Consider the following 25,512-nt stretch of genomic DNA (forward strand, 5'->3'; position numbering starts at 1 on the left):
TCCTAAGTTCGGGGACAATAAACATGGGACTGGAGGGGACACACTGTCTCCTACCTAATCACTTCACAGGGTGTTGAATGAGTTTGAAAGAGAGAGAATAATACAGGAAATCAAGTAAGGAATTAACCCCACGGCTATCCCAAAATGACGAATAACCCCATGGCTATCCCAAAATGACAAAGGACCAAATGCAGCTCTCAGATATGCACAAGACAGGAATATTTGTTTTTGAGTTGATGGGCTGCAAACTATTGTTAATGCACATGCTGCAAATGGGAAATTTTCAAAGCCATATAGGTAAAGACTGCTGGAAATCCCAAGACAGCATTGCTACAGCATTAAGAGAGTTTTTTAACGTTGGTGAGACTTGAGTAAAAGCTACATTTGCAGAGAACTCCTTTGCCTTTATGGCAAATTTAACAGAGGAACTAGAAGAACATTACTCCTCAGACTTAGTCTTTCTAACTAAAGTAAAAGTTTAGCTGCTTTTGGAAAGAGATGTGGCCTCTGCTAATTAGGTTTTGGGACTTTTGGAAATCCAGTGAAAGAAAATTGCTGACATGATGTCTGTGATGATCCTCCAGTTCCAGGAGGAGGCAGATGACTTAAGGCCAAGATGCACAACACCCAGAGTATATGCCAGTGATTTCCCTCTTGTGGGAGAAGTGCAATCCTAAAAATTTCATGCTTCACAGAGGAAAGATGAGTGTTACACAAAATACACACACTAGTTTAAAAATGGGGTGCTTCTTTTAAAGTATGCAGGAGAATACAGGATAGTTGGAACACATTTCATCTGGACTTTGCAAAAATAATCATGTAAAATGCTATCAAGGGAGAACTGAAAGGGAAAAATAAAAGAAAAAGAAAACACATGGTAATGGAGAACACCACGGTAACTCACAGAAGCTGGAACAGGAACAACCTGAAAATGAACAAAGAAACTAGAAAGGTTCTATCATGACCATGCTTGTGAGGCTCATCCATGCCATGATCCTACTGCTCAGTTACAAACTCCACTTAAGGGGAAAAAAAAACAAAACAAAAAACAAACAAACAAACAAACAAACAACAAAAACCCCCAAACCAGTTACAGTGCTAGAAGGTACTTCTGCAATTACATTGAAGCAACTCCAGTGCTGAACATATTGCAGATGGAATTTGGCAAGCCAAAAACCTCCTGAGCAGAAACATGTAATATATTTTACAGTTAAAAAAACCTGTGGGCGATTTGGCTATGGCAAACAAAACAGAAGCCCAAATCTCAGGGACACACCTCTAGGACAGGCTTCCACATTTCTTAGAGAATCGTGGAAAGAAAAACAAGTGCACATGGACTGCTTCATGCTTTCTCAAATTTTTGAAATGCAGTTATCTCCAGTTAGGAGATATTTTCTGAATAAGGTTTTAAGCAGTCTGGAACAAGAACCATCATTTTTTTTTGTTCTGTAGTCAGCAACATTTACCTTGAGAACCAGCAGGACTAGATCCTCCTAGATGGAAGTAAAAAGCAGATTGAAAGCAATCTGGAAAAGAGTCAAATTTCTTGCACAGAGTTAATCCTCTCCAATTGGTATGCCAGGTTCTGCTGGAGTCAGTCTTGCTCTTAAGAAATTGAATATTTCTCACAGTTGCTTAGTCAAGGTATATGAAAAAGTGGTAGATGGAAATTAAAAAAAGAGGACAACAAAGTAAGCCACATCCCTGATCTTCAAGAGAAAGTCTAACTTTGAGGAAGAAGAGTCTCAATACAAACAGGTATCAAGCAAAAAACTCCTGGTTATGCAGTGAGATTTTGGGAGTAGCCCATTCCTAATGGTGCATCTGTATATTTTGTTTAATGTGAACTGGTACATCCAATAACTATTGCTGTTTATTTTTCTTTTCCACTTTATTATCATCATCCACTTGTCTTTCACATCCTTTCTCTACAGGAAGCTAACCTCAGCAATGATAGGATATGTACTCTGGAACTACTGTGGGGGAAGGGGTGGAGGGGGAGAAAAAAAATTGCTTCACAAGTGACACAAGTAAACTTACAATACTCAGAAGAAAATAAGCAATCAGAGAAAACTAGGTATTTAGTGACTAGGTTAACCACTGTTCCTCCTACAATCAAAGAAGTACACCAGAGCACAGAGTGGGAAAGGGGCAACCACTTCACATCACCTTTGGTCTCCTGGTGCAGCACAAAGTGAATTTAAGCAGAGCCAATACTCGGCTTTGTATTTCGGTTACCAAGAGACAGAGACTGCGGAATGAAAAAACTGAAACACCAGCTTCTGCCCTCACTTGAAACTTTGCTCATAACTCATTTTAAAAGCCATGTAACTACACTGACTTCAGATCTGAAGACTGTACTTAAGCCTGGGATGTGCTGCTCATCTCTGGAATTCAGTATGTGCATTCAAAGCAATTGGAAAGAAAAACAGATTAAAAAAAAACCCAAACACCCAGATTTAAAGCATCAGCTAAACCTTTTAGATAGAATTTTGCTTTGGTAATGGGTTTTTGAGAAAAGACAAATTGCATTGTAATGCCTTGGACTAAAGTGCAATTTTTCTGACACTTTAGATGTAGAACAATGCACATAGAAAACCGTATTCCAACGTGCTCACCGTTCCCCAAAAAGGTAACTACAGTATGGCACTGTTAGACTTGTAAAAATGTCTCATTTTCATATCCAGTTTTGGGTGTCAGTGTGAGATTTCACAGCAGTGCTGAACACTTGTGAAAAAGTGAAGGAAGAGGGCAGGGAAAGGCAAAGGGGAACATAGGGGAACTCTTCCCTGACTGACAACTCTGCAAAGGATTTGAACTGCAGAAAAGAGGAAACATGTCAGCAAATGCCAAACCAATGTGATACCTGCCAAACCACACCTTATCCTTCTCAATCAGCAAAAAAATTATCCACTGCATGATTTCTCTTACCTCACCAATAAAAGCTATCTTTTTTCCCCTTATTAGGACAGTTTCCATGCTGTAAAATTCTGGCTCTAATAACTGGCTTTAACAATATGTGCTGCACATCAGCACAAAAAGAAAGCAACTAATAAAAGTTCTTCTCTCCAGAGAAGGAGAATAAAAGGGCTGAGTCCTAAATCAGCTTAGTTTGGGCTCCAAAATTTGATTATAGATTTTATGAAATGGAGAATGAAGGTTGGAAAGGATAAACGCATGAAGGCTAACATTACACAGATTTATAATTATAAACTTGGCAGCTACTTATAAAATGTAAGCTGCCTTACTGAAGTCAAGGAAATCTCAGTTTGCTGAAGTTACTTTGCTACACTTAAGAGCTTACACATCTCAAAATATAAATCAAATGGCAGTACATGTAAATAGTGCAAAGCAAGTTAGGTTTTTTTAATGTTTTCTTTTATAAAATAAAATATGGAAGGAGAGAAAAATTACAGTGAGTAGAGTCTCCATGTTTCAATAATTTCAATGACTGAGGGAAGTGTTTTTCTTGGTTGGATTTTTAAACATTTGATTATCTAGTTTAGTGCATCTGCTTTATGTATGAACAGAAAAACCAAGACTCCGTTTGAGAATTGCCCTGATTTTTTTTTACTTTTCTTGTTTTACTCTGAATTGGGAACAGGGTGGAGGTTAGGCAAGAAAGGGAAAGACAGGGGGTATGAAGAAGCAGGATGATGTTCTATCACCCCTGACACTAGCTGACCACCTATGCCAACAGTGAGGCTGTGGAAGGGCTATCTGGATTTAAGATCTGCTCTGACAATGAATTCTCTAGTTTTTTTGAAGCAGAAGCAAAAACCCTTGTCAGAGTAAAGTGCTGTGGAAAATGTTCAAGGCTGTTTCATTTTAATTCAGCCTGAAACAAGAAAGCAAATCCTTCATTTAAGGTTTTTTCTTTTAAATTTTTTCTTTAAAATGAAGGTCAATTTTAATCAAAAGATTCTAAAAAAGATTAGAATATTTTATTTAAAAAATATTTCAAAGGTGCAGCTTAGTAATTTCTTATTTGGAAAGTGTAAAAAAAATAATTAGCAAAAGTAATTCCTATTGTTTTTATTTAAACAAAGCTACCGGTTCTGCTCTGAACTGCTCTGAAACAGTTCTGCCCAAAACTCCCATAAATTTTCATGATTTTACAAAATCTACCTTTCATCCGAAATAATTCTCACAGTTCATTTCAGGCATTGGGACCCACAGAGCTTCAAGTTCCTGGCTTAAACAGGGTGGAAAATTCAGCTCAGAGTTTTCATGAAACTCCGCAGTCACTTGTTCTCTGACAAAACCTTAGACATTTGATTCTCACAGTCTGTACTTAGGTGGATGCCCCAAACTCCACACAGATTACTCCAGCTTTATGCTCCTGCCTAAATGTTTTGCTTATACTGAAAAAAAGAAAAGCGTCTTTCACTGTGGCAAGAAGGATACAAAAATTTCAGACATTTCCTGAGAAACATCTTGTCTGTCTAATGTTTCTTCCACCAAAGATACTCCCACTCAAAAGTATTCCATTTCTTCCAGTAAATTTCTTCTGATCCATTATGAGGAAAGTTCGTCGATATAGCAACTTGTATTTCATTCAGGTGGCGACAATTAATACGTCCTGAATGCTTATACAGATGGAGTGTTGTTACTACAGTGTTCAACATAAATCTGTGGGTCCACACACACATAAACATATTTGCATCAAAATGACCATTCTAACTGTTGGATATAAACATTGCAGCTCACAAACAGACAGGACATTGTAACAAAGTGCCTATTTCTTGGACTATGGTAGACTTGTCACTGTTGGGGAAGAGTCATTTTCAGAGTGTGACTAGGATTCTTAGCTTGTAAAACAGAGATAATCAGCCTCACTACAGGCTAACATCTTTGAGGATCTGGTCTTCAGATACATTATTTCCCTCTTATTTTACCTGAGTAATGTAAAAAGGTTTTCAGAAATTAGGGATTCCAGCCATTGTCCACTGTGGAACAGAAACGAAGAACACAGCCAACAGAGAAGACCAGAAAGAAGAAAAGAGGTGCCTTCAAGGGAAAATTAACTGCCTCTTTTTTTTTTTGAGCAGAATTGACCACATAACATAGTGCCATTAACACTACAGCTGCCTGTGGGGAACTGTCCTCCTTAACTCCTCTCCTCTTCAAAAAGCTAGCCGATTATCAGTTTTAAAAATCCAACCAAGAAACAGAAAACATAACCTACAATATGAAGAAAATGTTGTGGAAAAGGGAGCTTCAAACAATCAAACTCTGAAGTTTAAACAGAAGTTACAATTTGCTGGAAGAAAACGTTCTACCTGTTGGCAAAGATGACTTCTGCTTTCCCTAAGAACTTGCACAGTAAACACTTTATTGCCCAGAAAAAAGATCCAAGTCAATCACTATGCATTTATTAAACAGATTTTATGTTTTTAGGCCAACCGGAATGATTTTTTGGCTATGATGAGAACTTCTGCTTTTAATTTATAGCGTATCAAATTCTAACAGGATTATATTCAGCTATTTAGCAATTACAAATTTTTCTATAAATACTACAAGTACACTGAAAACACAGAAAATATTGTTAAACAATGCAGATCAAATGATCTGAGAAACGGGTCATTAGAGGACATTTGCAAGAAGTTAACAATTACACTGTACCTCATTTAAAATAATGCAATAGCAGCCTCCTCCTTTTCCCTGGAGAGTCTCCAGAGAGATAACTTATAAGGATTTTAATACTCCTTTTCCACTGCAAACTCCTGAGAAGACAGGAGCACTTGGAACGATTACATTGTGCCTCAGCCTGGGAAGGGCAGTATTTCATCATGTATTTCTCTGAGCAATGCTTTGAAGAAGGCTTTGTGGGTAATGCTAAAGGTGTCTTCCCTCTTTTGGCCTGAGATCACGGAGATGCTTGTTGAAAGAGAATAAATCAGCTACCAAGTTTTGGCCACCTATTTGATTGCTCTTCAGAGGCATTACCAAAGGGAGCTTTGCTTTTATTCTCCGAGCATGCTACTGTGAGTCTTGATGAAAGAAAACCCATCTCTGGTTGTCAAGGTGTGTCTGCTCTTGTTAGAAGCTGCAATAGCACCCAAATCTCCCAAGATACAGGAAACCAACTGTACAGTAGCTAATTATGTTTCAAGAGGAAAGGATTGTTTTCACTCACATATAATTTTACTGATTGCAGTGAACTCACTTCATATAACAGAATTGTGGGTGTTACAGTGCACGCAAGTTAGGGCATTGCTCCCAGTACTCACTCAACACACCAAGGTATGTCAGATACAAAGCTAGCACACTGCTAGTCCTCTCACTTGCCCCAAAGGGAATGGAGGAGAATATATCTCAACAAGGATATCCAGTGGTCTCTAGTATTTTAAGTAAAACAGCCTGGCCCTGACATCTAACTAAATCAGACCCAATGCAGACAAAGGGCCCGAAGGTCACCTTAGAGGCTTCAGCTTGGATCACTGCAGTCAGTGCCAGCTCCTCACAGTAGTTAAAAAGAGTCCTGGTTTTCACCACTTATATCTTCACTACAGTGTCCAAATCTCACCCACTTCACCTTTTCCCTCTCTTGTTTTCCTCTTGCACTGGTTGCAGAGAAATTGGTGCTTTGCCATGGCTGCTCTCCATTTCAGTACAGCAGTAAGGGAGGACTGTTGTGGCTCAAGGCTGTATTTCACCCGAGAACAACACACACACACACAGAGACACACGCACACACGCACACACAAAATCCACTTGACATACACTTAGCTAAATTATTATTTATTGTCCAGTTTCTGAAATCGCAATGAAGAATTTCAGATTTCTGGAAGGGACTTCTTGGGGGGCTTGAGTTTCGAAAATCCCCAAGCTCCCTTTCCCTCTAAGAACAAGGATTTCATGCTGGAAACTCTAAAAAACAGGTATCCAGAAAGCCCAGTTGCTTTTCAAAACCTCTCCCAACCTTTAAATCAAACTCTGATATAAATTACTGCATTTTAGAAACATAGTAGTGTCCTGTTTCCCACCCCTCAACACCTAAAGCAGACAAACAAAACAATACAGGACACAAATAAAGCAGATTGTTTTGTTGACAATATTACACAGGCTAATTGATTTCTTCTCTGGCTTCCCTCCCACATTCAGGGATGAATGTGCCATGCGGACTTTATTTACTCAGTGAATTGATCAATCTGAGTTATGCAAAAGCTTTCACACAAACTATGAAACTTCTGCAAACTTCCCACTAACAGAACTCCAATCAGCAACCAGTCCTTCCATCATATTCTTCTGCCACTGAACAAAGCAATTTGAATTCTGCAATTCAGGTAAGAGAAATGTACAAAGAATTTTCCTTAGAAGACAGAGCACGATATGACAAAAAAAGAAGCAAAAAACCCAATCTGCATCCAGTGCTTATTGCCCAGTTAAACCAGCTTCCCAACTTGTTACACCACTCTGTTTCCCTTACCCATTGCCGCCATCCAGCTCTTCCTACACAACACCAAAAGGCTAAATCCATACAGATATCATAAGAAATTGGCAACTCACTTGGAAAGGCTTGATGAGTTCTGCCTGCAGTATGATCTGCTGATCATGTCTGCAGCATGTGAATCAGTGCAAACTGCTGGCAGCTCCAGGGAGCAAATGGGCGGATGATCAGGGCGTGGAATGAGATAATAAAAATGCCATTATCCTTTCAGGCATGTGAGACTCATTGGATGCTCTTTCCACCCCACAGGCTAACCATTCAGTTGGTCCTAACACTCTTGTAATGACACTCAGTATTTATGTATTGTCAAGCTCATTATCTATCTTGTATCCTCCTCCCCTTCCTTCACCCCCCTCTGCTCTGTGATCATATGATTTTATTTTTTTTTTACTGTATTCTCTCTAATAGATCCTCTTTTCTATGCCTGGGCCCCTAGTTACAGAAATTCCTGCAGATTTCTCAGCTGCTCAAGTTGAATGACAAATGCTTGCTTCCTCTTCAGCTTTCACAAGAAGTGCTTCTGCTTAGCCAGCTTGTTTGTGCACCGAGTAGCCTCAGCACTGCACAGAGGTGCCTTCAAAGGCATTTGCTCCTAGGAAAGTCACATTCCAGCCTACCAAGAGTACCCAGATGTAAAATAATGGTGCAGGGAACCGCCCTCCCTTTTGATAGTAAAGCATTTCCTAAGCATTTTGCATCCAATTTAACCTGTGAAAGGTCAAGCTGGATTAGACACCTCAAAAGACTGAAGGTGACTGCCAAACAAGGACAAATCCAAGGAGGTGGGAAGTACCTTCAAGCTCAACTGCACTCAAGGTAAAACCATCTTGTGTTTAAAAAAAGAATTAAAAACAGGGCTGGAGTTAAATCCAACCTAACTTCAATGTTCTTCCATCTAATCCAGTGAATGAAGCAGGAAATAGAAATGCAAACAGTGATTTAACTGGAGGCACCATCAGTTACCGTGATTTCACATGCTTGGCTCCAATATCTCTTAAAGTCCACAAATGTGAGCAAACTGAAACCACTTACTGAACAGTCCCGCAGCCATTCCACCCCAGGCTCTGAGCTTCTTAAACCTCAGAAATCACAAGAGTGGGTGTGGATGGATTAGTGCTCTGAAGGGAAATCTCTAAGCAAGCTCTCCTGTCTGTGGGAAGGAATGCGTGAGTTCAGTAGGTGGCACTCTTACCTTGGAGTGAACACCCAGACAATCATCTGCACAAAGCAATGGAGGATGCTGGATGTCTAAGAAAGCATCAACCTTGACTTTTTTTTTTCCTCAGAGCTTTTAAGAAGTCAAAAGCTGCACTTTTCTCAGGATACTGACATTAATTTACATTCTGCTTAAATCCTACTGTCAATAACTGCATTTTTTTCCCTCCCAAAAACTCTGCACAGTTTCAGAAAGATAGACTTTTGTGAAAAGGTATCAATTCTGTGCTTTATAGATAGCTGAATGATTCCCGTGCAAGCATGTACAAGCTCAGGGTTTTTTTTCCACACACAGAAACAGGTCTGCAGTACCCCAAGAAGTTGCTATTTCTTCACATATACCTTCTGCAGACCCAGCACTTTGTTCTAAAATACATTAAAACTCCAATCTTTTAGAACATAAAATATACTGGAATTCTGGTCTGGAGGAAGGAAAGGCCAATAGCGCTGATTGCAAAGGGACAAAAACAGGAATTCCACTTCTGTGATTGCAGAAAGATCTGCAAATGAGATGAGGGTGCACAAGGCAGGCCATCTCTTGGTTTTTTTCTCTGACCTCAAAGGAAAGTGAACATATAAGGCAGTGTGAATGCATAGAGTCTTAAAAAATGCTGGTGAGAAAGGAGTCACATTTACTCTTCCTGGAGAAGACATTTCTACTACTGCAGCAGAATCAGAATTTTTCCCTCTGGAAGACCATTAGTTAAACAGAGATCATATCTCTGTTCTTCCAAAGCATACATTTTAATCATATGTCAGATGTAAGAGTTGATGTTTATGAAACTAGGAACCGGGTTCCAAGGCAACCCTACAGATTTCAGTTACAGGTCTCTGTTTACTACTGTGTCACAGAAACTTTTTTTCAAGTTGATTGAACTCTCTACTCTTTTCACTATAACCTGTAATAGTTAGGTTATTGAAGTGCTCACTAACAAAACTGTTTCCACTCAGAATTAAAATAAAAACAAATTTGATTATCCTCTAAAACATTATACTCTACATCTCCAAAGAACAGTTCCAGATTTTTTGAAAATCTGCCCCACTGTCACACACGGCTCTAGATGGCAAATCTGACCTATTTGTTGAGTCATTAGGAATAGGGGAGGCCTCTTGCACTTGTAGTAGACTCCAGAATCATTTTAAAATATCCCCCTTAGGACAATCATAAGAATCTCAATTTCTCCTTCTTCCAAATACTGTATTGAATTATAAAAGTCTGGAGGAGAACTTCACTCCAGATGAAACAATTCACATGCTCAGCCTATTTTTATTTCAAGACAGATTGCATCTTCTTGCCCATACCTCTACAGCACTACTGAGAACAGATTTCATTTGCCTAATAACTGACCAATAACCAACACTGTCCATGGAAATCTATCCTCAAGACATTGCCATTTTTGCCTTGAAGTGAAACTCAAAATAAATAAGGTGAGCAAACTGCACTTCCAAACAGTATCGGCCTCCTCTGCCCAGTTATATGGGACAGGCGTCCTTGTCAACGACTTTGCAAGTTGGTGTCCACCAATTAATTTTTGACTTGTCAGGAATTGCTACAACCATGATTTGTCACACTTGAAAAGCTGCAAAATCAAAGAGGCAGCTCTGGAACATGGCTATTAATCCACTACATACAGGCAATGGGCATGCATCGTGGGTGCTCTGGTGAGTGCCCGGGAGGCTTCACTGTCAGCTGTTCTCTGAGCTGTGCCCATCATTTCAGTCATAAGGGCCCATTTAGCTGAGGCACATTACTGTTTTAACAAAAGCTACAGGGACATTTTACGATTCAGTTTGCAACATGAAGGAGGGCTCAGCCAAGGCCAACCCATGCAATGCCAAGCATTCACATTCGGTTGGGTGTGTATCCAGCAGCTCCCTAAGTTTATAGCTATGCAGAAATGGTTCCCATTAAAGAAGCTGACACAGACAAGATTTTGCGATGCTTGCAACCCCTTTAAAAATAAGTGGGAGGATGATCTGAGTCAGTTATAGATCCTTGCAGTTAATTAGCCCTTTATTATTTGGAAGCCAAATGTTTGTTGTTTACTTTAGTAACTTAACTGAGACAGATACTTTCTGTACACTGTGGCCCTGAGGTGGAGATCTTACATATGGACCAGGAAGAGGCAAATCACCTTCTAGATAATTTCAAAAATTCATATGGGCATCTAAAGCATGGAAAATCGATGAGGCTGGAGTCTAAACCTGTTTTCCCTGTATGTTCTGGTGCTTTAGAGATCTAGGACAGCAAAACCCCGAAGGAAGACACTAGAAAGAGAAAAAACCTAGAGTAAACAAACACTATCTAAACTAGAGCACTTGAGAGGTGTCATTCATGTCAATGAAGTCAAGTCAAATGGCTCTAGTGTAGGGTCATCTATTGCAGCAATGAAAGGAATTCCTGGGGCCCTTCCTAACTTTTCAACATTAGAAGTAGCAAAATGAAGAGGAGGAAGGAGATGTGAGAGCTTTCCAAAATTAAATTATTAGCAGAAGGTTCCAATGTCTACTCATATTAACAATAGGAATGTCCAGAGGTCATCCACAGAGCCACTCAACATATTGTTTATTATTTTTACTTTAACCATCCCTGCATGCAAGGCAGAATTTTCAGTGAGCTGATCAAAATAGCCTGTGAATCCTTTCTCTTTTGAGACAATAGTGAATTTTGGACCTGACTGAGGCACATGTACCATCCAGACCATGCCTTTCTATGGGAAGCCTAATGCTTTCTGTACCTGTGTGTCAACAGAGAATTTGCTGTGCTACCCACTGTTCTCCTATTATTCAAACACCTTCATGTTTCTTTAGCACTTTGTTTAGTCCATGTTAAGGCAATCTTAAAATGGGCAGGCAAGTAACTTACAGAAATGTATCTGATTGGTTTCAGAGACCATGCTGCACCACTCTCCTCTCTGCCACTAGTCTGAAATAAGTAGGCAGACTCGTAAAGAATTTTGTAAAGCTACTGGCATTTTGCAAGAGAAACAGAACTCTGTTTTTTATGAAAATCCATTCTAATGACAATAACATCTGCTCCTTGTTTGAAGAATATTTTTAACTGTTCTGTCCCTGGGAAAATGAAAGATGCCACAGTCTCACGTTCTCACGGAGTAGACAAACTCTTGGGTTTTTTTAAGGTCTGTTCTGAAATGCCCCAATACAGTTCACTGCAGGGAGCACAGTGGATGCATCTTACAGGGCAAAAAGCATCTGTATTCACCACCCTATGAGATTTCACTCTAGGACACTGGCATGTGAGAAGGGAACTAATTTCACAGATGAGCATCATTTTGAGTATTAAATCATGTACAGTAGGTAAAGTCCTGCAACTCATGCATAAGGTCTTGAAGAAAATCTTGAGCGCTTATTTTTCATGTCCAGTTGTAAATATCTCAAGTCAGGGAGACTTTGCCATTTCACAGCGGGAAATCTTTCATGCTCTTACAAGGTTCAATAATTAGAATACATCCTACAGTTATGATATCTATTCCTCCCTTTAACTGTGAGCCATAGTTATAACTACCTGGATGCCTGTAAACAGCAGCAGTCTCAAAAGTTTTAACGTGTTCAATGGAACCTGTGAGTAAGACATACTCAGCTTGTACATGGGTATATGTATTAAAATACATACTCAAATTGAAATATGCAGGCTTGGGCATATGCATGTGCAAATCATGGAGTCACACACACAAACAGAATTTGCATGCTCGCATTGACACATTATCAGGTAGGAAATGCATTAGCAGATGATAGAACCACTTGCATAAACAAATTCTGCAGGATTAGGAACACAAGCCTGTACATCAAAATGCAAAAGCCTGAACCCTGAAATTGTAAACACTTGCAATAAATGTAGTTGCAGATAAGACCCATACAGAGTCCATGCAGCATTCAGTCCTATCGGATACCTGCTTTGCTGGAAGAGGATGGCCTTGAATAGTGCAGGCAGGAGTTTGGTCCTCTACAGAGAAGAGAATTTAATTTTCTCTGGCTGTCCTCAGTTCTTGAGGTATTATTATCCTGCTTTTCACACAGGAAAGTTACTGAGTGCATGTATGGTTGTAGCAATAAACAAAACAAACTTCAAGGCAAGTGTTAAATCATATTCCAAGGAGAACTTACAAATTGAAACACGATTAGAAAAACATAGCATTCTCTATAGGTTACTTATAGGGTAATGCACACCCCAGAAATAAAGCAGCATAGACCACTTCCACCAAAGCATAGCTTTTGTTGTATGTTGTGTTTACACTGCTTTCAAATAAACATTAAGATTCAAACAATATATCCACACAGATATAGCTATCTTCTGGTCATTTGAACAACGGAAATGTGGGAAACCATAAGAGAGAAGCATTTGCAAGGATTGTCATTACCACATCTCCCTATGCCCTGGCACTGTCACTTAGTGAAGGACATACTCTGGTCCCCTCCTGCTCTGAGCAGGAGCAGCAGAAGGAAGGACACCATTTCTCCAAACACTTCCCCCCCCAATTTTTTTGTGCTTTATGTATTTCAGGAAAACATGCTAATTCTTACAGCAATAAAAAGCAAACCATTATTTTGGCTCACAAATTTTAAAGTTTGCTGTCTCACATTTATACCTGAACGGTAGCTTGCTACAACTGCTTGAATAAATTTCAGCTTTATCAGTGCAAAGGATAATACTCAAAGCCCAGACTTGTAGGGCTTCTGCTTGCAGCCATGTAAATACTTGCAGAGCCCACAAAACAGAAAGCTGTATCAGCTGCCAATAATGTAGATGTAAGTTCTCTTTGCCTCAACTATTTCTGGCAAAAGTTAATTTCAATAATAGGTTTTATATTAAATTATTAATGCTATTATTAATAAATTAGCAGGCATGCTCCAAACATTACTATTCACTTCAAGCTTAGCCACAAAAGCCAGAAAGAACCACCCAATGGGAGGTGTGCTACAAACATATATGATAGATGCATCTCTAGCCAAAACAGGTTATGCTTTGATTTTACTGCTGAGCAGGCATAGGTGGATGCCTAAACCAAAGCTCCTTAACAGACAGCCCAGTAAAAAACAGTAAACTCATTAAGTGTGAAGTGTAGGTCTGTTCACCCTTTGTTTGCCACCAAGTAACAACAAGTCTTGCTTCAGTCTGAAGCCATGACCCCAGTCCAGGCTTCGCATTTGATCCATCTCTGCTGGAAGAGTTCATACAAATGTGTGCACAGGCACACAGGCCTGGAAGGAGAATAGCATTTCCTGCTGGGCCAATTTATGGGAACCTTCCTGGACCAAAAGCTCCTATCTTATTTTACTGGTGAACAACATCCAATCCTTTGTCAGGATCTCACTTCACAAACAACCTAATAAACTCAGCTAGAAAAAGCCATATGAATTCCACCAAAGGCAGTGACTGTTCAACATCTTTCTCCAGTTGAACAGCTCAGAGGTATTCAAAATGCAAATCTCAAGTAGAAATACACAGTTTGAGCCTTTGTTAACTCTGAACTTAGCTTGAAAATTTGAAATTGGATTCTCAGACCAGGACCTGCCTCATGCAGGTTAGAGATTAGTTATACCCCTGTCTGACTGCACCAGTAATTTTTAATACCTCAAAGTGGCCCTTAGGTGTTTTGGAAACAGCTTTATTTCACTAGATGCTCAGGGATTACCAATTAACCGGATGCTCCCAATAACTTTCAGAGAGCAAACAGTGTCAGTTTATTTAATAAATTTCAAAGTGAAACTAAAATCTTGTTAAAATCATGCCTCTTGTTATTTAATTAAAACGTACCACACGTACTGCACTGTTCTGTTAATCATTAACTAAGTTAATTCAAGACAGAAGATGAGTCTTTTCTTTCCTTCAAAAGCCTCCAGCCAGCAGAAAACTTCAAAAAACATTCCACAAAAGGACCACTACAGTATGATTTTTGTTAGATGGTCAACACATCAGTATGCTTTTTCCCCTTCTTCAGTATTTCTGATTCCTATAGGAATGCATGTTAAAAAAGAGCTGTTTTTTTTTCTTGCTTGGCAAAATACCTTACCCAAATTTTCTAAATATTGTCTAGTATATGCATCAATATGACAGTCATTAGGTTTGACAGGAATCAGATTGCTAAACCCACACAAAAATGCTTTGGAAATTAGGGGCTAGTTATACATTCAGTTTCATTCAAATCCACTTTAGCAAACGGGCAAGAAGTGGATCTGAACTGCCTCCATTATCCCTTTCATTTCTGCGGTTCACAACAGAGGTTTCTTCAGCATGCTAATCTCTACCTTAACTTTTAGACTCACAGCTTGTGCTAAGAAATCTCCTTAGCACTCCTGTCCCAATCCATTTTCGATTTCCAAGAGGACATAGGAACACATCAAACTTATTCTCCCTCTGCAGCAAGTCTTGTCAACTTCTTCCAGGAGGAACTGAATATGAAATTAAATCACGTTATAAATGTACCATTTTGTGGATTATTCAAGAAACAGGATACATCTAACATCTATTTTTCAAAAAATTCTCCTTTCTTGAAGGAGACCAAAAGAAAACCACACATAAAAAAAGGTTTCTTCCTTGATTTTCTTCATGTCTTAAAGCAATAGAAACACAAAATCTTCCAGTTTCATCCGTACAGTTGTTATCTAATGGGATTTCCCTGTTGAAAGCAACAAAGGATCAAGGCTGAACACTTTCACAAGGCCTGTCATATCAAATCAGAAAGGCACTCCATCAAGGCTGGATTCTTGCCTCCAGCCATAGCTCATGCTTAATGTTTCAGAGGAAAGCAATTGGAAAAAAAAAAAAAAAAAAAAAAAAAAAAAAAAAAAAAAAAAAAAAAAAAAAAAAAAAAAAAAAAAAAAAAAAAAAAAAAGGCAAACACTAATGCACCTGGCCCATCCAGCAAAGCTCTCCCAGTATCGAATATTTCATCTCTGCCCCCTTCAGGCAGGCAAGCAGCTTGGGTTCTGCCACGTACACGCACTGCTTTCTGCACTGCAGGGTCTTTAAACAACAACAGCAAAAAAGTAATTAATTGTATGGTAATAAACATAAAAGGGCATCAAGAGAGTAAAATGGAATCACCATGGCACGGGGCGTAGCCTTATGCTGCATCAGGTTTAGGTTGGACAATGGGAAGAATTTCTTCACAGAGAGGATGACTAGACACTGGAATGGACTGCCCAGGGAGTTGGTGGAGTCACTGTTCCTGGAGGTGTTTAAGGAAAGATGAGGCACTCAGTGCCATGGTCTAGCTGACATGTTAGTGTTCAGTCATAGGTTGGGCTTGATCTCAGAGGTCTTTTCCACCCTGATTGATTCTGTGATCCTCTCATAAATATTCATTATTTGCATTACAGCAAATGCATCAAGACATAATAATGTGAGGAATCAAACTACTCCAGTGTAATAAAAGACCTAACTATATATATATATATATATATGTATATACATATATAGTTATTTCTCTGCATACTCACATGCTAATACTTATTTTGCTATTGAAGTACTTGAAATCTATTGTGATTTAGTGACAATGCCAAGGGAACAACTCTAAGGCACTCAATATCTACTTCTAGCTTCTCCTGGAAAACGGCTCTCTGGTCACTTTACACTGTCAGGAAAGGCCAAGGTCTGAGCAAACCCATAAGACCACGATTTCTTCCCGTCTATACTGTATACCCTAAAACCCATGTTAAAGGGCCTGATCTCTCTGCAAAAGGGCAGTCCCATCTGCTCAAGGTTCCAGACCTCATCCAGGCTACCCTGCTACCCTGGGTGGAAACAAGTGCCAGCACCATTACAAACAAGCAACCCAGCCCAGCGCCTCCCAAGCCTGGCCCAGCATGGCCATCAGCAGGCACTGTGGATAGGAAGCCTTGGACCACAGATCTGAACTCTTCAGCATCAGAACTGCTAACCAGACAGGTAACAGCATGTGAGGAGATCCTCTGAGCTCTGATGATCTGCTGAGGGCACAGACGAACCCCCAGAACCTATGCAGCGCCTTGGGTCCTCCCTGAGAGCACAAAACCGTGAGCTGCTCCACATCCCTATACAATCGTCCGAGGTCTCCCATGTCACTGCACAGCGTTCTTTGGGATTTGGTTTGCTTACAGAAATACATCTTTGCCAAAATTGCCCTAGCCAGTAAAGTTTTTTTGGCATGTTGCAAAATGGTGAAGAAAGGGTGTGAACCTCAGCTGCTCTTTTGCTATGCAAAGAACATGAGAATCCCTCTTGCCACTACTAAACATAAAGAAGTCCTTATCAGCTCTCACTGGCTGGGATGGGCTTGCATTCCCTGCAATTTGCAGCTAACCAGTAGCCTCCCCTTTCCACTCAGTTCCTCATATTAAGATGCAAAAACTTTCAAGAAGTGGCTTAAGAGAAGTATAACTTTCTGCAAAATAGTTGATGGACTTGTCTTCAAGAAGATTTAAATAAAGTAGCTCTCAAAAGAGTTGGCAGCAGTATAGCTTGCATAGAGAATTATCAACCACTAACTTCAAAGAAAAATAATTTTCATTTTCAAATGAAATGAGAAGGTTTCAGAGCATCAGATTTTGTGAATAAATTTTATAGGATGGGAAGGATTCCAGGAATTCCTCCTCCATGTGCTCTTACAGAATTTAGAGGTTCAGGAGAGATTAATGCGTATGCAGTATTACAACCTGCCTCCTAGAATAAGTCATTATAACAGGAAATTACCCTTCCAATCTAAACAATTTAAATTCAGGAAATGGGCATTTTCTGTCATTCAAAAGCATAGGCAAATAGAGACCCATTCTTAGGGTACCATCTTTGCACTTAGAGAGCTTCTGACTGACATGTCAAGGTTTTCATGGTAATAACTAGCAATATCTCAATAAAATGGCCACTAGAAATTATAATTTGCTAAACCCCTTCAAACATATTAAAAACATGTTTCCAGTAAACATTTCAGAAAAAAATATGAAAGAAATCACAAGTATTTGCAGAAACTTGGCAGAGTTTCAAGCACTTCTAATACTTGAGAACTTTTTTTTATTTCAAGAAAAGTTTGCAGCTTTTTTCCTCAGAATTCCTTCATTTACACTGAAGCTGCTGTGAAATTCTGAGCTTAAAAACTAAGCAGATTTCAGGATTCAAAGAAAGTAGAATAATCCCATCAGCTCCAAATTCCAAGGTAGAATCTAAGAGCAGAATGGAAGCATTAAACCATTCATTTAATTGAAATTTGTTGCAGTCTGCTAACAAGTAAGCTAACAGCTATTGAGATAAACCTTGGATCTTTTTTAATGTTGAAAATCTTGAAAAGACTCTGGCTTTCAGGCTCTGATAAGCCAGATGCTATCTCAGTAAGGGCTTCTAAAGTCTCCAAAGAGCTCTGTAATCAATCAAAGATCTTTGGACTTTCCCATTGTGTTTAGAAAGGGGAAAAGGAGCCAGGTTGCATACCTTTGTTGTGCTCATTAACACCACCAGATACACTGATACAAAACACACTGTGTAATCCCACAGGTGAATACTTAATAGGTTCACTTCTAGCATTGTGACATCATAGGATTTGTAACAGGCGAGCAAGCTCCTTCTTCACAGCAAGGCTGGGCAGCCTGCGGGCAACAGTGTAACTGAGGTGGCAATCCCAAGGGGATGCCACCCACAGGACATTCTGCTCCCTTCCTCATCACCCACGTGGTCCCATTCACCTGTCCTCACGTGCAAGGAGGAGCTGGCAGTGGTGTGTGCAACCTGTGGGGCAGAAAAAACCAGAACCGTGACCCCACACAGTGGTAGCTTGTGTATTTATGTAGCTAGGGCAGATCAGAAATACGCAGTTGGGAGAAACACTTGTGGTGGGGTAGGCTTCACCCTGAACTGTGGTTCCACGGGCTTTGAGCAATTCTCAGTGGAGATGCATCCCTCAACAACAGGGAAAGGATCAAAACAGGTCCTACCTCTCTGAACACCGTCGTGGACAAAGACTCCTGCATCACTTGATGGGACTTAAATCAACATTTGCAAAATCTGAGATCTTATAAAAAAACAATGGGCCTGGACCAGAAACAAGCATACTGTGATCCTTCGCTGACCTTTTATTCCTATCAGTATCATTCAAACATGCATTCTTCTTGAATGCAATCTCTTTCCAAAACCCAACTTTGTCCACATCCTTCTATTTGAATCCCAAATACATTTTTTAAGAATGTACTTCTCAAAACCACAAAACCTAGACAATATACCTCTCAAATAACCCAAACAAATTATGGGATGTTTTCTTTTTCCATTCTTCCTTATGAGGAAAAAGATGATTAATAATATTCACCAGACAGGAGACTGTTTTTGTAGTTACATTTTTATAATATACAAAATGCAGAGGGACACTATTTTTATACATTATAAACTTTTTTGTTACTTTTCCTTTAAAATATTTCCAGAAAAAAAAAAAACTCTCTCATCTACGGTAAGATATGACATGCAAAATTTCAGGGGATACAAAGTTCTTTGGAGAAATTCAAGGGAAATTGATTCAATTGGGAAGATAAGTCTGATACTTAACTGTGGCCTTGCTACTCCCCATGCACATGACAAGGCTTAAGAGGTGGTTCTAAGAGGAGTATGGTGCATTTTTGTTTTTAGAAACTCTACATTTAACTGCAACAAAAGATAATGATCCTTTGATGAACGGGTCTGGATTTAGGCATTTTCTTATCAAGATGGCCATGTTCTGGATCCACCCACCAACATACCAGAAACCACAATTGGCAAGTGATACAAGCAAAGGCATTTCCTGCATTCTGGCTTTCTAGCTGAGGGACAGACGCTTCATGATCCTTCCCTAACAGCACAGCTAAAGGAGTGGGTGTTGCATGGTGTATATAAAGACCAGGCGGCATCACAGCCATACATTCAACATCAAACAGGAGAGAGAGATTATCTTCCCTTTCTTAGAAATTCGTTTAGTGGAGAGATGGCCAAAGGACTACTTTTTCTACACTCATCACCTTGTAAGTCACAATTTATAAAGTAAACTTGCTAAATTAAGTAGCAATTATTGTGGTTCTCATCCATGTGATGTGCCAAAATATCACAAAGAAAGGAAGAGCAAACATTCCCAAAGCAGGTAAACAACAGTCAAAGCCTGAAGAGAGCTCTGTGGTTTACTTGAACCTACAGCATGCTCCACCTATACCACTTCCAACAAGTTACTCTCAGCTTTATCTCCTATTATCTTTAATATATAGTAGAATAATTACGTGAAATTCTCCAAAAGCACTTACCTCACTTCAAAGTGAAACACTTTCAGAAGTAGGAGTTAGAACCTTGCAATGCACAGGAGCAGGCTGTCCCAGTGTACTGAAAGGTGAGCCAGCAGGGAAGACAGCCAGCTTGGCTGAACAGGGAAATTTAAAGGAAACTAGGGGGAAAAAGAGAGCTTACCAACTATGGAAAAAAGGGCTGGCTACTCATGAAGAGTTTAGGAATATAGTTAGGTCATGTAGAAAGAAAATTAGAGAGATGAAGGCACAATTTGAACTCAATCTAGCCACTTCTGTTAGGGATAACAAGAAGTGCTTCTACAAACAGGTTAATAGCAAAAGGTGGGGCAAGGAAAATCCCCATTCTTTGTTGGACATGGGCAGGAACATAGTCACCAAAGATGAGGAAAAAGCTGAGGTATTTAACAGGTTCTTTGCCTCAGTTTTCAACAGCAAGACAGGTTGTCCTCAGGACAACTGGCCTCCAGAGCTGCTAGACAGAGACAGGAAGCCAAATAGCCCCCCTGTAATCCAGAAAGAAACAGTTAGTGACCTGCTGAGCCACTTGGATCCTCACTAGTCTATGGGACCAGATGGGAACCACCCAAGGGTGATGAGGGAGCTGGTGGAAGGGCTCACCAAGCTCTCCATCATTTACTGACTGTCCTGACTCACTGGGGAGGTCCCAGATGATTGGAAGTTGGGGAATGTCATGCCAATCCACAAAAAGGGCTGGAAGGAGGACCCGGGAAACTACAGGCCTGTCAACCTGACCTCAGTGCCTGGCTGAAGTCAGGCTGACAGATATGGAGCAAATCATCCTAAGTGCAATCACAAAATAGCTACAGGATGGACAGGGATCAGATCCTGCCAGCACAGATTTAAGAAGGGCAGGTCCTGCCTGACCAACCTGATCTCCTTTTACGAACAGGTGACCCACCTGGTGGATGAGGGGAAGGCTGTGGATGTGTCTATCTGGACTTCAGCAAAGCCTTTGACAGTGTCTCCCACAGCATACTCATGGAAAAGCTGGCAGCCCATGGCTTGGACAGGGGCACTCTGTGCTGGGTCAGGAACTGGCTGGAGGGCCCAGAGAGTGCTGGTGAACAGGGCTGCATCCAGCTGGCAGCCGGTCACCAGTGGTGTCCCCCAGGGATCAGTGCTGGGGCCAGTTCTGTTCAATACCTTTATTGATGAGGGGATTGAATCCACCATAAGAAAATTTGTAGATAACACCAAGCTGGGGGGGAGTGTTGATCAGCTGGAAGGCAGGAGGGCTCTGCAGAGGGACCTGGATAGACTGGAGAGATGGGCTGACTCCAATGGGATGAAGTTCAACAAGGCCAAGTGCCGGGTCCTGCACTTTGGACACAACAACCCCCTGCAGCGCTACAGGCTGGGCACGGAGTGGCTGGAGAGCAGCCAGGCAGAAAGGGACCTGGGGGTGCTGATCGACAGGAGGCTGAACATGAGCCAGCAGTGTGCCCAGGTGGCCAAGAAGGCCAATGGCATCCTGGCCTGTATCAGGAACAGTGTGGCCAGCAGGAGCAGGGCAGTGATCCTTCCCCTGTACTCAGCCCTGGTGAGGCCACACCTTGAGTATTGTGTTCAGCTCTGGGCCCCTCAGTTCAGGAAGGACATTGAGGTGCTGGAGCAGGTTCAGAGAAGAGCAACGAGGCTGGTGAAGGGACTTGAGCACAAGTCCTATGAGGAGAGGCTGAGGGAGCTGGGGTTGTAGAGTCTGGAGAAGAGGAGGCTCAGGGGTGACCTCATCACTCTCTACAACTCCCTGAGAGGAGGTTGTAGCCATGTGGGAGTCGGTCTCTTCTCCCAGGCAATCAGCAATAGGACAAGAGGGCACGGGCTTAAGCTCTGTCAGGGGAGGTTTAGGTTGGATATTAGGAAGAAATTTTACAGAGAGAGTGATCAGACATTGGAATGGGCTGCCCTGGGAGGTGGTGGATTCAGTGTCCCTGGGGGTTTTAAGATGAGACTGGATGTGGCACTTACTGCCATGGTCTAGTAACGATGGCAGTTTTGGGTCAAGAGTTGGACTTGATGGTCTTGGAGGTCTTTTCCAACCCAGTTGATTCCATGATTCCATGATTCTATGATTTTATGAAAAAGGTTGTCTTTCCAAAAATTACTACAAAGATTCTGAAAGTTATAAAAAGTATTCTGTTCCTGCCCAGCAAAAGAACCCAAACCAAAACGAGCACAGGCTAGTAATTTCAAGCCTGCAAAAACTGAATAAGGAAGGGTAGCTTTTATCCAGAGGTGAAGAACACAAAACTACCAGTGCAACTACAGTTCAGAAATAATTGTACATTGTGGCTGGCTATAGATACATGTATATATACAAGATCCATGCTTATAATAGTAACCCCTTCACATAGAATGCATATTATTTTGTGTTAATCTGGCATATGTCATTGTACATGACTGTCTATAAAAATCAAGCACAGAGCAACAGAGAAAAACCTGTTACGGTAAGAATATTACTTCAACATGCCAAAATCAGATTGCCAGAGCATCCCTAATTCTGCAGGTTTGGCTCTATGCAACACCATCCTTTGCTACTTGATGAACCCAGATGATAGATGGGAAAAATCAGTAATACTGAAAAATCAGTTGCATACGTAGTTCCTCTATCCATTGTCTTTCTATGGCAGTGTGATTTAGGGCAGTTCTTTACAGTTACCTCAAAGCACTAACTTTTTTTCCTATTGACTTTCAGACAACACTGGGATCAGAAAATAATGCAGTTTAAACAGTAGCAGAAAGAAATCTAGAAACCAAATGGGGAAAGCCTATCAAATTCTTTAACAATATAACTAAAATTTGGGTAAGGAAACTAGGAACTCTGCATGGAAAAAAATTATTTGTTCCCATATTTTGAATGCATCTCAACCCCAAGATCTTGTCTGCATATAATTGCAAACAAGCAGAAGATTCTAAAGGAACTGTCTGAGATGAAGAGGTCACTTAGTCATTACTTAGTGTCTTCAGCTGTGGGAATTGTGCCACTGAATCAGGATTACAGGAGACAGGACCAAGCTCTAAATAATAAGCATAATCTTTGGTACCTTACGTTGAGACACTTCACTTACTTTCTAGTAAGAGGCTTAGTCATGTCATGTAAATTAAGAAAATTTACATTATTTAAAATGAGGTTGAACATTTCACTTCTTGATATTCCACTTCACCTTTCTTTGTTTGTGAACTGCTTGATCACAAACACAGGCTGGAAAAGAGACTGGTTCACTGAATCAACACAAATGACTAGCTATCCCTCTCCATGTGGTGTGGCTCTTCCCTGAATGGTTGGCTGGATAATGACATTTCCAACCCACCTCCCCACAAAGCCACAATAATGTCAGATGCCATACCTTATTTCTACGTGTTTATTACTACTATATCTGACAAGAGCCCCCTTCAAGAACAATGTATCTAGTGTAGGTAAAAAGCAAACAGCTGATACATTTCACAACTTAGCAAACAATATTTGTTTGGACTATTTACCAGCTGAATAAATCTATCACACTAAAAGGTTAGGATACCTATACAAACACACATGTGCCCCCACTCACGTGTTGTCCCAGTCAGTCCCAGAACTCATGTTTAGATGAGTCTCAGACTGAGATCTAAGAATAGCAATGATTTTCTCTGGCTCTTGGCATTCGTGGCAGGAAGAGCAAAGATGCCAAGTGCAGCAAGAGAAGGAAGAGGGGTGGACTCATCAACCACAAATACGGAGATCAGCTCAAATGTTGCCAGCAATGGTATGGCTAAGAGCAGTCCCAAGTGGATCAAGTTCTTCTGTTTCTTTCAACAGCTAGCCCAAAAGCACACACAAAGGATTTTATTAATTCTGTACTTTCCTTTATTCCACCAAATGCAGCAATTTCTTTCAATCTGTTTTAAGAAGATGGTTAAGAGCAATAGTGAAGGCAGGTACGCCAGTTTGGTCTATATTGCACACCAAGTGACGTCAAATCACCTTGCAGTTATATAAGGTGCTCTAGCTCTTGTCTATGGGTCTATTTTAGCCTCTTTTTAGACCAAAGATGCTCTGCTATTTATCCAGGCAACCAGTTGCAGTCCACATGCCCAGAACATGTGACTGCCACCTCCACATCGTATTCTCAGAAAAAAACATCACCTAGTGTGTCCATTTCCTTGAAGCAGGATGACAAATGTCACTAGAGTAAATATCTAAGAAGAGTACATAAACCTGGAATCTCAAATTGCTTTCTTGTATCTGCAAAAGAAAGAAAACCATTCTGCTGCTGCTTTGGTGCCTTTTTTTTTTTTTTTTGAATTTTGTTTTGTTTTTTGTTTTTTTCCCTTTTTTTGTTTGTTTGGTTTTGGTTTTGTTAAAATATTAGGCAGGTAAACAGAGCAAGTTAGGATCGACAGGCAGTTATTATTATTTCATCATTGTTTTTTTGCCTACATCTGCTTTATCCTGATCTTGGCTTCGGTCATACTTGCAAAAGTAGTAGCAAAACATTTGGATTCAGGCTCTCATTCATGCCCTTTGAAGCTCTTTTTTAAAAAATCTTTACGCAGCAGAGGCATTTCTTCTGCATATAAAAATTCTTGAAAAACAGGAAAAGGAAATTAATGCTTCCTTCAAAATTAACCACTCTTGGCACAGTCTTGAGTCTGTTATTGTGATACTCTGTGGTGCCTTTACCTTTGCCCATATTTAAAAAATCCTTTATTTATTTCGGAGTTAAGATTTGAACATTTTTACTGATGTCAAACATTTTCAAAATACTTTTAAAACTATCATCAAATTAAACAGAACACTAAAAACAAATGTAGTCACCAGTATTGTATGTTCAGAATTTAATCCAGAATTTTAAGAAATTTGCAATGTCTCACCAAGGTCCTAGGATGGCAAAGCCAGGCATCACTTCAACACAGACCAGTCAGCAAAATTTCTCTTAGTCTGGCAGTGGTTTTATTCTCCAACAATTATGCACAGTATGGTGTCACCTAGCTGTATTATGGGGAAAATGACTCCCTGTGCCTTAGGTGTCCTCCAGTACACCTGTGAAGTACCAGAAATCATATGCCCTCCATACCTTTGTTGGTGGAATTAAACTGATGAAAACAGGCTGAACAGACTAAAACTTAACTCTAATCTTGGGCAGATTTCCTGCAGAAGTGCAAGAGGGCACTTCAAAACCAATCAGGCCCCAACACAGCAAAGCTCTTCAAAACTTCCTTAAACCCTGCTGACAGCAATGAGTGTGTACATATCCACGTGTTGTAGCCCACACAGATAGATTAGAAGCCACTACACAAATTTTGAAGGCATCTTTACCCAAGGAAAACATGGCAATGATATTGGCATTTCATGACACACTGCAGTCCAAACAGGCACTTCTACTTCTGTGATTAAAGTGCTGTATTTTTACAAGAGTGAAAGGCTCAATCTGGATTAGCAACAGCAGTGGAAAACTTCTAGAAGACTTCTAGACTGTTCTGAAGGGACCACTGCCTTGCTGGACTGCAGAAATAACCACTTAAGCTATTACAGCTTGAGTATTATCTAACACCTGGATAGGCTGGAGAGTTGGGCTGATTCCAGCAGGATGAAGTTCAACAAG

The 25,512-nt window shown here is 40.3% G+C and overlaps 1 protein-coding gene across 9 annotated transcripts in view; it reads right to left on the reverse strand.

The window, feature by feature from the left end:
* The window catches only part of CALD1 (caldesmon 1), a 169,754-nt gene that overhangs the window by 56,003 nt on the left and 88,239 nt on the right, over nucleotides 1–25,512 (reverse strand). Inside the window, exon 1 of one of the 9 annotated variants that reach the window (XM_027890980.1) lies at nucleotides 7,513–7,782. The exons of the other annotated variants lie outside the window; for them this stretch is intronic. Within the exon in view, the coding sequence (XP_027746781.1) occupies nucleotides 7,513–7,559 (47 nt within the window). The 5' untranslated portion in view covers nucleotides 7,560–7,782. Of the gene's footprint in view, nucleotides 1–7,512; nucleotides 7,783–25,512 lie in introns of those variants that run through there. 9 annotated transcript variants of the gene reach the window in all.

Source organism: Empidonax traillii, unplaced genomic scaffold (genome assembly GCF_003031625.1).
Source record: "Empidonax traillii isolate 1590-97213 ecotype Southwest subspecies unplaced genomic scaffold, ASM303162v1 scaffold305:size1471525, whole genome shotgun sequence".
Lineage (NCBI taxonomy): Eukaryota > Metazoa > Chordata > Aves > Passeriformes > Tyrannidae > Empidonax > Empidonax traillii.